General features: G+C 38.1%; 1 protein-coding gene across 2 annotated transcripts in view; it reads right to left on the bottom strand.

The window, feature by feature from the left end:
* Positions 1–14,416, bottom strand: part of POLR3B (RNA polymerase III subunit B) — a 115,948-nt gene that overhangs the window by 40,083 nt on the left and 61,449 nt on the right. For both annotated transcript variants that reach the window (XM_019961239.2, XM_070789655.1), the window contains one exon: positions 7,846–7,973. In XM_019961239.2, the coding sequence (XP_019816798.1) occupies positions 7,846–7,973 (128 nt within the window). The remainder of the gene's footprint in view (positions 1–7,845; positions 7,974–14,416) is intronic.

The following is a 14,416-nucleotide window of genomic DNA, read 5'->3' as shown; positions in this document are numbered from 1 at the left end:
CGTCAGTCAACAATCCTGCATTTGGTTCTACTATGTTCCAGGCCTATTTACAGCTGCAATTAGAAAATACCGCACAGTGCTGACGGCAGAAAGCTTGGACAACAGGACAAATAAGAAACCAGCAATTCCAAATGTTCAACATGAAAAAATAAAAAGGAGGAAAAAATAACTATTCACTTATTAAGCAGTTAATAAACACCTACTTAGGGCCCAGCGCTGGAGATAAAATGGGGAAAGGCAGGGTCCTTTCCCCTAAGGAATCCAGGGCCCTGTCCAGTCAGGGATGGGCTTTTCTCTCCTTAGCAATCAGCCTTTCCACCTGATTGGACCTTGGAAGAGTATCACTGTCAACTGAAAGTGAAGCTAGAATGTGACCTACCCTTCTCCTTTTTCCCCATTGGGTGCATTAAAGTTCAAAGATCGATTCAACAAAAAGGCTTTCGGTCTCCGGGGCTTGTGAACACACAATTGCTCCTACTCAGAGACCTTAAAACTGGGAAATCCACGTTTGCCCTACCGTTGAGCTTGAGTGCAGGTTTCTGGACCTCTTTAACTTTTCCCAAGTATCTCTTCTTTTCCCTGCAGCAGCACGTCTGCAATACCCACACACCTCTAAGCTGCTGACATGTCATTTAATGGAGTTAAGCTTTAATGTGAGCAGATATAACACTCAATTATTTGTTTCCTTTTCCTTTTTCTCTTACTCATCTCATTAAATCAATGGTGATTTCAATTTAGAGATGGAAACAACCTATTCAGGCAGCAAAAATGATATAGTACTCCTTGATGGTTGGGCTTTAATGAAATCCGTAGGACACTAAAGAAACAAGTGCCTAGTACATTGCTAGGCTTATTACCAATGCTCAATAAATGTCAAGTAAATGAAATGGAAGAATTTCAATATACTTTTTATGAAGGTACATATTTGTGCTTAAATCTCTAGAAAATTTATCAAGATTCAGCTGAAAACCAATAGCTAAACTAAACTGCATGAACTTTTTCTCAAGTTCACACTAAAAATCCCCAATTACTGTTATTTTAGTGCCAACTAATAGACTGGGCAGGATACCTGATAATAGATCACTTATGGCCTTACAAATAAAATTGCTGCTGCTCAGACTACAGTAAAGTTCATGATAGTAAGTTCATCCTTTTACATGAAATCAATTCAAATTTATGTTGAGATTTCAGCTTCAACTGTATACTTTACCCACCAGAGACAACGGTTCAGGCAAAGTCCCACCAGGCTGCCAAACGTGCCCTCTGAGACCTGAGCCGAGTGTTACCATGCAGCAGAGACGCAGAGCCAGCTGCACTTGTAAACAAGGGTGACAGAGATGGCATCCTGCTATAAACCTGTGCTACTCGGCCCAGAGCGTAACTCTGGGGCATCGCAACCCACTGTGGAATGGAGGAACAGCTAAACGGTTTAGCAAAAGTTTGGGGCTTATGATCTCATCAGAAAATGTTCCTTAAAGACTTTTGAAAGAACTTGTAGGCCGATTCATGTATACACATCTCTAGCAGCACTGGCGATGGGTGCGTAGGTTAAAATATGATTTATAAACTATGACTTCTATGTTCTGAAATTCTCAAATGCCACCACACCCCATAATTTTTATACAAATTATGAATGACTGCCTAGCTATTTTTATCAATAAGTAAGTTTTTTGGAGAAAATGTCATGTAGAAATTATAACATTAACCCAGGGTGAAGCATATGCTCAAACTAGGACAGCTCTATCAGTATTTCCAGCTTCCTTAAGAAGGGCACTGCATGTACATAATAACTAATAGAATATCTATAAGCTGAATTCTCCTTCTACTGGCCCATTTTGCTATAAAAACAGTCTCCAATGAATTTATTTGCTCACTACCCAGGACATAATCTTTCTTACAAAGTCTTATTTTCTTGATCAAAACTTTCTTAAGGAGTCACAAATTGGCATAACATGGTAGGTATATGTAGGTTAAAAACAGTGAAAACGTTTTTTAAGACAAAAGGAAAAAAAGTAAGGATGAACACAACTTAGAAAAGGTATATTGAGAAAAATAAAGTTGTATATATTTAACTAATTTTTCCATCTTCCTTCACCCAAGCTCTTTTTATTTAATTGTATATATTATGGAATTACAATAAATTTCACCCATTTAAAGTGTACAAGGTGATGAGTTCTGACAGATACATGAATCTGTGAAACCACTACCACAATTAAGATCCAGAACATTTCCAATACTTACAGATGATCCTGTCCCTGGCCTCAGGCAACCAAGGATCTGTTTATCAGTACAGTTTCAGTTTGCATTTTCTATAATTTTATATATAAATGGAATCATATAGTAAATGTACTCCTGAGTTGCTTCTTTCATTTAGCATGATTCTGAGATGCATTCACATGTCTGTGTGTAACAGAATTCATTCTTTTTTATTGCTGAGTACTATTCCAATATACATTTTGTCTATCCATTCACCTGCTGATGGACAGTTGAGATGTTTCCAGTTTTGGGCTACTGTGAATAAAGTTGCTATGAACATTGATGCACACATCTTTGTTACTCATTTCTCTTGGATAAATACACAGGAGTGGAGCTTCTGTGTTGTTTGCTGAGAGTATGGTTAACTTTATAGAATAATTTTAGCATTTTCCAAAGTGATTTTACTGTTTTACATTTTCACCAGCAGTGTGTGAGCATTTTGGCTGCTTCACAAATGTCAAATCTTTTTCATCTGCTTCGTTCTAATGAGTGTGCAGTCACATCTTACAGAAATTTACATTTACCTGATGACTAATAACGTTGAACATATTTTCATGAGTGTATTGGTTATTCCTGTTACTCTTTGTGAAATGTCTTGAGTTTTCCCCTGGCCCCCATCTTCTGAGTTGTCTTATTACCCAAGAGTTCTTTGTATGTATTCTGGACACAAATCCTCTATCAGATATACTGAAAATACTTCCTTCCATTCTGTGGCTTAATGCTGTCTTTCATATATATATATATATATATATATATATATATATATTTTTTTTTTTTTTTTGGTCACATCTAGTAGCATGCATGATCTTCATTCCCAACCAGGGACTGAACCCATGTTCCCTGCAGTGGAAGTGCTAAGTCTTAACCACAGGACCACCAGGGAAGTCCCTGTCTTTCATATTCTTAACAACATCCTTCAAAGAGAAGAAGTATAACTTGAGAAAATCCAATTTACTAAAATTTTCATTTTTTATAGTTTGTCCTTTTTGTGTTCTAAGAACTCTTACATCATTGGAGGTCACAAAGATTTTTGCTTAAGTTTCCTTCTATAAGTTTTACAGTTTCAGCTCTTACATTTAGGGGTGTGATTCATTTTGTATTAACTTTTTGTATGGTATGAGGTAGGAGCTGACATTCATTTTTTTCTATATAGATACTCAGATATTTTATTTTGTTGAAAAGATTTTCCTTTCCTCTGAATTACCCTGATATAGTCATTGAAAATCAATTGCTCATAAAAGTGTGACTCTGTTTCTGGATTCTGTTCCACTGATCTACATGCCTACCCTTATGCCAACATCATGCTGTCTTCCTTACTATGGCTTTATTGTAAGTCTAAGCACTGGGTTGTAAAGTCCTCCAATGTAGTTCTTCATTTCAAAGACTTTTAAAAATCTGCATCTGATTTCTTAACAATTTTAATGTGCTCAAAGATTCATTCATTGTTGAGACATTTATTAAGTAGCTACTAAGCTGGCACCCGGCTAGGCCCCAGAGATGCAGTGATAAATAGCAGACGTAGTCCCTGTCCTCAAGGGAGTTTATAATTTACAGTCTACCTTCATCATGATCCATGGTGAACCAGAAAAGTGAGGAAAGAAGTTAGTTTCAGCTGAGAAAAATTTTAGTAAGTTTTACAAAGATCACTATATAGAAGACATAAAGTAATCTCTTAAGAGTTACTCAACCAAACTGGAATTCAATTTCCTTGTCAGAAACAAAGAGGTATGTATTATATCTGACAGGACTATTATTATTAATATGTTAAATGAAGAAATGTACATAAATCAGTTGGATATTCAATGAGTGGCAACATTCATTATGACTAATATTAACAACATTAGCAGTAAAAATACATACTCATCATCCTGCAAGACTGCCCACTCTACCTCCAACTCTAACCCTACATACGGAACTGTACCTCATTATAAACATTCTAGTCTCAGAACTGTCACACAAGCTTACACCTACAATATCTACAATGAGTATGTGTTTTTTAACCAACGGAATTCTAAAAGAGAATTACCATGGATAATTTGGTCAAGACATCTTTTCACTTTGTATCCCCAAATGGATTAAAAAAAATTGTCTTAAAAAAAAAATTCAAACAGAAAACGAGAGAAGAAGAGATGTAGAATGAAGCCACATTTTATGAGTTTTTATGTGTACATTATGTGTTCCTAGTATTTTTAAATCCTCCAGCCTATTTCTAGTACATGCCATCCTACTGTAAAGTGGGGGATATAAGAGAAGGAACTACCCTCTTAGGAACAGACTCAGTCAAAAACAAAAACAAAAACAGAAGCTGCATTAATGCCGAACTTTAAAAAAGTCCAAGCAGTTTAGAGCTGAAGGAGGAAGGGGCGGTGAGAAGCAGCGGGGGCTGGAGGAGGGATGTGATGCATATTCATTAATTGAGCTGACAGTGACCAAAAGGTCCTTTTAAATGGGAGAAAGGCTTCTACTAGAGGCGTGCCAACTAATAAAATGGGCAGGATATGAAAGCGTGACTCATGTGAACTTGGCGTCGGGTGCCGGGGGGAGCAGACAACGCGGCCCCCTCAGACAGCCTTCACTTGCAGCACTGGGTGACCTGAAGACCCTGCCACCTCCACACACGCCGACCTGACTTCGCGCTCTGAACCACGTCACAACAGAGCCACAGGCACGGCAGGGAGGCCTCCCAGTAGCTCAGTAACACGCTGTGTGGAGCCCTGAACTTCACGAATAATTTAAAGAGCCTTAGATTTAAGAAACACCCTCTGCTGGTGTTTTAGGCTGCATTCAAGTCAGCCCTGTCTTATATACAAGGTAAGGCTCTCAAGTCTCTGTGGTCTGTGCTGTCTTGGTCTCCTTCTTAGTGACAGAATATGACTTTTATTTTCTCACTGTTGAATGGGAGGGGTTAGTGGTAAATGGCATATAGTCAATTTCCAGGTTGGTTAGAGTATTTAGTGAATTAATTCTGGGATAATGTCTTTCACTTTCCACATGGACTAACAGATGAAGAGCAACTAAAATATTCTGTTATAAAATCCACACAGACACTGGGAGGATATATAAGGAATCACAAAAAGTGACTGTGTAATTTTTCATCCGAAAAAAAAAAAAGAAAATCCACACAGAATTTCTGAACTGTATACAGTGTTAAGCAGTGGCTGATACCTAAAATGGGATAGTGTTATTTTAGTTACTAGCTGTCAAGACAGCATGGAATTAAAATGACTTGAGAAGTCCAACTCAGAGAGCTGGGTTTGCTTCAGAACTGGGTCTCTGCTCTGGTTTCCCTCTGCTGCCCTCTCTCCTTTTGCCAGTTTTCCTATAGACCTCGCTCAATACTTCTGCAGCTATTTCAGTGCCCACAGAGCAAGGTGGCCTTCTCGTGTGCCAACTTTAAATATTACTTTTATCTCATGGCTTTTCTTTCCAGTCAGGTGTTTTATAATAACAAACAGTAACAAAGGCTTTTTTTTAAAATTATTATTACTTAAGATATTCAGCGGCTTTTGTCTTCCTAGCGTCAGCAGTCACGTCAGAGGATTGTATCCAAGGAGCTAAATGTGCAGGACCCAGGGTCAGAGCAGCTGAATACACCAACCTCAGAAAACACAGACAATGAATTGCAAATGACACTCAAAACAAAACGAAAAAAAAAAACCTTCACACAGAAAACTACAAAAGAACTCTACAGACACTGAATTGGCTTTCTGTACACACTGATCCTGCTTAACTGTGTGTGGTAACTGGCCAAACGTTTTAGGTACTCAGGGCTACAAAATAAAGGCTTTTTTTTTTCTTTTTTGGTAGGAAGAGAAGTTACAAAAATAAAAATATTATTTCGTTTGAGTCGCTTATTTACAAAAACAAAAAGATTTGCCAAGTGGTGAGAGATACAGCCCTTTCTGTTTCAATCTTCAAACACACTAAAGAGTGGCATTCGCGATGAAGTGATTAGTCTTCCGTTAATTCTGCTGAAGGTTCTACACAAAAGGTGTATTGTTTCAGCTGGGATTCACATCATGAAACAAAATGGTTTGGTAAACCCAATAGAAGTGATAGCCCTTTCAGGACACACAGGATTCAGTACTGTATATTTCAACTTGTTAGCAAGTCAGAAGCACAAGCGAGAACTCAGCCTACACTGCTGCGGAGGATGAATGGGAAACGCTAAATTGATGAGCCGCTGTTTAGATTTTCCCACTGGGAATTATTCTCAACTGTCCAGGCATTACATCATTCAGGTAAATGGTATCAGGACAACATGCTTCTTATTTCTTTGTGGCCAACCAAAGGGCAATATAAAAACTCGAAAAGACATGCATACTCTTTATCCATAGCAGAAACAGAATTCCTTAATTGTCAAGCTAATTATCAGTAACTGAGAGGCTAACTGCATTCCAGTTGTTACCCAAAGGCAAAGCAAAAACCTTTTACGGTTTCTTTATGAACCTCCTTGTAGCATACTTTAAATCAGAGATGACAAGTCATATTGATGTCATAGACATGGATGAAAAAAAATTTATTAAACTTATTAGGATTTAAATGAGTTTTAAAAAATATTAAAAAAAAAAAGGCTTATAAGCAAAACTTTTTTTTTTTTTTTTGCCAGTATCCTCTGTATTCTCTTCAAGACAAAAATCCAAACTCCTACACATAGGGCATCTCTCCAGCATGCCTCTCTGCCCATACTATATAGCAAACACGATACAGAACAGCTGAATCAAAGTATGTACCAAGACTTCCCCACGCACTCATACCTGTGAGAAATACTCAAGAGTCCTCAAGCCTCAGTTCAGTTCTAGTCTCCAGAAACAATCCACTCTCTAACCTTAGGTGTTCTTTCTGCTCCTACTCCCTTAGACGCTAGCTATCAGTCTACCACAGCGTTTATCAGACTATATCCAATTCCTGGTATATTTATTGTTCTCTCCTACTAGACTGTGAACTCATTGAGGGCAGAACTCTGTCATCTCTGTATTTTCAGGTTCCAGTACTCCTGTCTGGTTTATTGTTGATGTTCAATAAATGTTATGGATGATAAATAATCAATGAATGAATGAAAGGAAAGAAAAGTAAAAAGAAACACAAATTCAGGAAACCGTGTGACACATACTGAATGCTTCAGGAGCTACAGGAGCAACTCTGTGGATATAACGGGCTCAGTGACGGTCATCCAGACAATAACTAAGTACATTCTAATCAATACTATAGCTCTTTATCCCTATTGCTTTCCACTCTCCTCTTTCTACCTCGAGTTTTCACTGCTCTTTCTTCCAGCTCTCCTGGTTAATAACTTACATTTATATAGGGCTTTTCTCTTTATATTTACTACCTTGTTATTCTGTGATAGTTATTATGTATCCTTTTGTTTGGCCAAGGGAACAAGTTCAGAGAGGTTTTCTCCATTTTTGTTTAGGCGTTAGACATGACTTGCAAGCACTGCAGAATTCCACAGCCTCCTGGGTTTGGTAACACTCATGTGTGTCAGCAACATCTGACTCGGCCAAACATGCAATACTAGTGAAACACGAGTAAAGGTGTAAGTATTCATCCAAGTATTTAGAACCAAGTTCAAGAAGGAATTCTTACCCATGGCTTGTTTCCCCATGGCACACTGATATGTGTTTCTTGGGGACTGGTTGTGATGAGGGTACGGGATCAGGCCAGCACAGACTCCGAGAAGAGTGAAAGGTTCAATCTCCAGGTGGGTGGTATCTCTATCAAGTTAATTAAGAAGCAGATGTCTCAGGTTCCAAGTACAAAATAATATCTCTTTAAGGGTATAAAAAATATTACTATCCAGGCCCCAGAGGGATCTAGACAATAAAATTTAAGTTTACATAAATATATTTTAAAATCTATATATAAAACATATATAATGAATTTATATAATAATAAAACCTCAATAAAATTTGATGCTAGTAAAGCTGATAGGAAAAAACCCATACATAAATAAAATCTAATAAAGCAAATTTTTTTTTTCAGTGAAACTAAAACATGCAACTTTATTATATGAAGCAATACAAGAGAAGGGAGACAATATAGAATGCCTATATAAAAAATAAAACATTATTACATACTAATAATAACTAACACTTTTTAAGAAATGACTATATTAAGCACATAGAAATGCAGTATCAAAAATATCTACATGGCACAACATTGTACATCAACTATACTTCACTTGCAAAAGAAATGGCAACCCATTCTGGAATTCTTGCTGGAGAATTCCATGGACAGAGGAGCCTGGTGGGCTACAGTCCATAGCGTCACAAAGAGTCGGACACAACTGAGCAACTGACACACATACTTCAATAAGTTTTTTTAAAAATTAAAAAAAAAAATATATCTACGTGGATGAGTAGCCTGGTTTCTCCCACTTTTCTAACTTATATCAACGAAAAAAGTTGTATTATCATCTTAGAGAGAGGAATATGTCCCCTTTAAGAACAATTACTAAGACGTGAAGTGAAAAGTTAAAGTGCTAGTTACTCAGTAGTCTACGAGTCTTTGCGGCCCCATGGACTGTACCCCCACCAGGCTCCTCTGACCATGGAATTATCTAGGCAAGAATACTGGAGTGGGCTGCCATGCCCTTCTCCAGGGGATCTTCCTGACTCAGGGATTGAACCTGGGTCTCCTGCACTGCTGGCAGATTCTTCACCATCTGAGCCACCAGGGGATCAATACTGTAACCACTAGCTAAACATGGCTGTTGAGCACTTGAAAAGTTCAAATAGTGTAGCTGAGAAGCTGAATTTTTAATCAGTTATTTTAAATCTTTTAGTTATGCTTGTAATCACTTAAATGTATTAATTTACCTTTTCAATTGTAAATCTTTTGAAATCAGATCAAGTATTTCCAATGAAAATTTAGCCTCCAAATTGTGATATGGATAACTATATACCAGATAAGACTTAGTAGGAAAAAAATGTAAAATATCTCAATATTTTTATAATGATTACATGTTGACATAATCTTTCAGATACACTGGGTTAAATAAAATTATTAAAATTAATTTCATCTGTTTCTGTTTTACTTCTTTAATGCAGCTATGAGAAAACTTAAAAGTTATACGGTGACTTGCATTATATTTTTACTAGACAGCTCAGTTCTAGATACTGGCCACAAAGTAAGACTTTGTCTAGTAAGTGTCAGAATCTTGATTACTTTCATAATATAATTTTGCATAAAGCTCAGTTTTGGTTAAATGATAAGGCAACTGAGATACTGCAATGGGAAAGGGCAGCTAGACTGTTTTTAGGTCTTGATGAAACATCTCACATCCAGGACCTGTGGTCTCCAATGACCCTCTGTCCTTTCCTTGAGTGTTTCTGAAGCACAACCTTAATTGTAATTTCAATAGTTTACAGTACTTCTGAAGAGAAGTGATTTCCAAGATAACCCAACACATCATGGAGAATTAGTTGCAATGTACATGGCAAGGATCCCCCACTTATCCAGTTATCCATCTATTTATTTTTCAAAAAATGTGTACTGAATTTTGTCCCTCGTTTGGTTAGAGAGCATGTTTTCCATGCAGTCTTTGGTTTTGAAGAATACAGTTCTGACCTCACAACCTCGCAGAACCCCAATCCTCTCAGACACTTTAGGTCTTTGTCAGCAGAAAGGAAAATGGCTCTAGGCTTTGTTTTCTTTCTTTTTGTTTTTTTGATAGAAAAACAGCTTATAGAAACATTTTATAACCAAGAAGGAAACAGTTTGTTAAAAGGTACTGTTCTGTTTATATTTAATATGATGGCCAATTTGACCAATCCAAAAAACTTTACTTTTTCTGATGGAAAAATTGGGATAAGCTGAAAATGAAGAAGGTAAAGATCTGAGTTTCCTCTTTTTTCATGACAAGAACATATAGAAGATTATATGAAAGTCCAAACATTCAGTCTGGATTTGAATTTTACAAAACAGAAAGGAATTTTATAGGATTGGCCAAAAATTTACTCGGGTTTTTGTGTAACACCTTATCATTCAATATTATTCAAAATTATAACCACTCTAAGCTTCTATCCTAAAGAGGAAATAGGAGACTTACTGTTCACTGTGCATAAGGGCATTAAATTTAGCTCAAATTAAGAATAACTGACCCGTTGCTTGCAATAGTGAAAAAATTAGAAATAGCCTCAGAGATCAGATCAGATCAGTCGCTCAGTCGTGTCCGACTCTTTGCGACCCCATGAATCGCAGCACGCCAGGCCTCCCTGTCCAGAAATAGCCTAAATTGTCATCAATAGTGGAGCAAATTAAATAAGGTACTTATGTACAGACAACATAATCAAAAGCAATTAAAATATTTATATATATAAATATATACACATACATTCATGTGGAAAAATATCCAGGATGATAATGTTAATAATGTTGAGTTAAAAAATCAAGATGCTGAAAATAATTGTAACCATGTATGTATGTTTGCATTTACCTAAAAAAAATCTAGAAGAGTACATATTAAACCATTAGCACTGGCTACTTCTGGAGGGTGGAGTTTGGTGGGATGGGGAATTACTTTACACACTTCTACATTTTAATAAATATCCTAAGTATGAATTTATACTACTTTTTTTCTTATTTTTAAAGTAAAATTAATTTGATGTATGGGATAACTTGGTGTTGGGTGATACTGATAATCATTTTCCTTTGCAGAGGGAGATTTGTGACACTGAACAGGAGACAGTGATCAAGACCATCCCCAAGAAAAAGAAACGCAAAAGGCAAAATGGTTCTGAGGAGGCCTTACAAACAGCTATGAAAAGAAGATAAGTCAAAGGCAAAGGAGAAAAGAAAAGATTTGAATGCAGAGTTCCAAAGAATAGCAAGGAGAGATAAGAAAGCCCTCCTCTGGGATCAACGAAAAGAAATAAAGGAAAATAACAGAATAGGAAAGACTAGAGATCTCTTCAAGAAATTAGAGACACCAAGGGAACTTTTCATGCAAAGATGGGCACAATAAAGGACAGAAATGGTATGGACAGAACAGAAGCAGAAGATATTAAGCAGAGGTGGCAAGAATACACAGAAGAACTATACAAAAAAGATCTTCAAGACCCAGGTAATCACGATGGTGTGATCACTCTCCTAGAGCCAGACATCCTGGAATGCAAAGTCAAATGAGCCTTAGGAAGCATCACTATGAACAAAGCTAGTGGAGGTGATGGAATTCCAGTTGAGCTATTTCAAATCCTAAGAGATGATACTGTGAAAGTGCTACACTCAATATGCCAGCAAATTTGGAAAGCTCAGCAGTGGCCACAGGACTGGAAAAGGTCAGTTTTCATTCCAATCCCAAAGAAAGGCAATGCCAAAGAATGCTCAGACTACCACACAATTGCACTCATTTCACACGCTAGTAAAGTACTGCTCAAAATTCTCCAAGCCAGGATTCAACAGTATGTGAACCATGAACTTCTAGATGTTCAAGCTGGATTTAGAAAAGGCAGAGGAACCAGAGATCAAATTGTCAATATCCGTTGGATCATTGAAAAAGCAAGAGACTTCCAGAAAAACATCTATTTCTGTTTTATTGACTATGCCAAAGCCTTTGACTGTGTGGATCACAATCAACTGTTGGAAAATTCTTCAAGAGACAGGAATACCAGACCACCTGATCTACCTGCCTCCTAAGAAATCTGTATGCAAGTCAAGAAGCAACAGTTACAACTAGACAGGGAACAACAGACTGGTTCCATATCGGGAAAGGAGTATGTCAAGGCTGTATACTGTCACCCTGCTTATTTAACTTATATGCAGAGTATATCATGAAAAATGCTGGGCTGGATAAAGCACAAGCTGGAATCAAGATTGAAATATCAATAACCTCACATATGTAAATGACACCACACTTTTGGTAGAAAGCAAAGAACTAAAGAGTCTCTTGATGAAAGTGAAAGAGAAGAGTGAAAAAGTTGGCCTAAAACTCAACATTCAGAAAACTAACATCATGGCATCTGGTCCCATCACTTCAAGGCAAACAGATGGGGAAACAGTGACAGACTTTATTTTTTTCAGCTCCAAAATCACTGCAGATGGTGAGAGCAGCTATGAAATTAAAAGACACTTGCTCCTTGGAAGAAAAGTTATGACCAACCTAGATAGTTTATTAAAAAGCAGAGACATTACTTTGCCGAAAAAGGTCCATCTAGTCAAAGCTATGGTTTTTCTAGTAGTCATGTATGGATGTGAGAGTTGGACTATAAAGAAAGCTGAGTGCTGAAGAACTGATGCTTTTGAACTGTGGTGTTAGAGAAGACTCTTAAGAGTCCTTTGGACTGCAAGGAGATCCAATCAGTCCATGCTAAAGGAAATCATCCTAAAGGAATATTTATTCCAATTAAATGTTCCAACTAATGCTGAAGCTGAAACTCTAATACTTTGGCCACCTGATGTGAAGAACTGACTCATTTGAAAAGACCCTGATGCTGGGAAATATTGAAGGTGGGAGGAGAAAGGGGACGACAGATGATCAGATGGTTGGATGGCATCACCAACTCAATGGACACGAGTTTGAGTAAACTCCAGGAGTTTGTGATGGACAGGGAGGCCTGGCATGCTGCAGTCCACGGGGTCGCAAAGAGTTGGACACGACTAAGCGACTGAATTGAACTGAACTTGTAGCAGTAAACAAAACAGACAAAATCCCTGCCTTCATGAAGCTTCTACTGGAGGGAGACAGACAACACACAGATGCATCAATAAAATGCGCATTTTACAGATTTTAAGACTTAAGCACTAGAAAAATAAAGTCGTGAACAGGAGTGGACTCAGGAAGGGTTTCTACTTTAAATAGGGTGGTCAGGAAAACTCGCTGAGAAGGTGGTGCCTGAGTGAAGACCTGGAGAATGTGAAGCAGTGAGCCAGGCATGTAGTTGAGAGCATTCCAGGCAGAGGGCTTGGGGCAGGAACATGAAGACGAGGCCAGCGTGGTCAGAGCAGAGCGAGGGAGGAGATGACACAGCGGCACAGGTTCTGTGTAGGAACGTGAAGGCCTCTGCAAGGACTGCAGAGGGAGAGGGGAAGCCACTGGGAGGTGGTGGTGGGTTTGGGGGTGGGGGAAGGGGTTGAGAAGAGCAGTCATGAGAGCATTCTGATCCTTGAAGAACAGACTATGTAAGAACAGGTGCAAACCTAGTCAGATGCCTTTTGCAACAGTCCAGACAAGCAATGGCAGTGGCCTCCCATAGGGCAATATGTGAAGGAGAGCTCAAATTTCTGAGTATACTTGGAAAGCCCACATAGTGTGTTAAGTGATTAGATGTGGGTGCAGGGCAGAAGAGGAGGCAAAGCTGAAACTGAGGTTTTGGGCTTGAGTAACCATGATGGAGGCTTCCCTGGCAGCTCAGGGGTAAAGAACCTGCCTGCCCATGGAGGAGACATGGGTTTGATCTCTGGGTTAGGAAGACTCCCCTGGAAGAGGAAATGGCAACCCACTCCAGTATTCTTGCCTGGAAAATCTCATGGACAGAGGAGCCTGGTGGGATACAGTCTGTGGGATCATAAGAGTCAGACATGGCTTAGTGACTAAACCACCTCCACCATATAACAGTTCTCCTTTACACTCAATCTTGAAATGAAGGGTATAAAAATTGTACTTTGAGAAAGCCATATATTTAAGAATGAAAAACTGACTGAAAAGCATTATTTACTAAATTATAGTAAGACAAAAATAAAATGGTACATTTCATCTGGCAGCAGAAAGCAGAAAAGCACTTTTCTGATTGAAGACATAAATAGTTATCAGCTGGCAATATTAACCATTTAACAACATAAATGCAAAAATTCTCATTTTAGGTAAGTAGTACCTTGATGGTTTAGTTTCTAAGTCACATCCAACTCTTGCAACCCCAAGGACTGTAGCTTGCCAGGCTCCTCTGTCCATGGGATTTTCTCAGGCAAGAATACTGGAGTGGATTGCCACTTCCTTCTCCAGGGGATCTTCCCGACCCAGGGATCAAACCCTGGTGTTCTGTATTGAAGGCGGATTCTTTACCTACTAAGCTATCAGGAAAGCCCAAAGTGGTACCTTAGCCACAAGCATCTGACAGCAAGTGACATAAATGTCTTTTAATATATTTCAAATGGAACACAGATATTTCTAAAAATATCACTGTTCTAGAAGAAACACTGTGGACACATTAACATTTCATGT

Source organism: Bos indicus, chromosome 5 (assembly GCF_029378745.1).
Source record: "Bos indicus isolate NIAB-ARS_2022 breed Sahiwal x Tharparkar chromosome 5, NIAB-ARS_B.indTharparkar_mat_pri_1.0, whole genome shotgun sequence".
Classification (NCBI taxonomy): Eukaryota; Metazoa; Chordata; class Mammalia; order Artiodactyla; family Bovidae; genus Bos; species Bos indicus.
The sequence above is the reverse complement of the archived record's forward strand: the minus strand, read 5'-3'. Positions and strand labels throughout refer to the sequence as shown.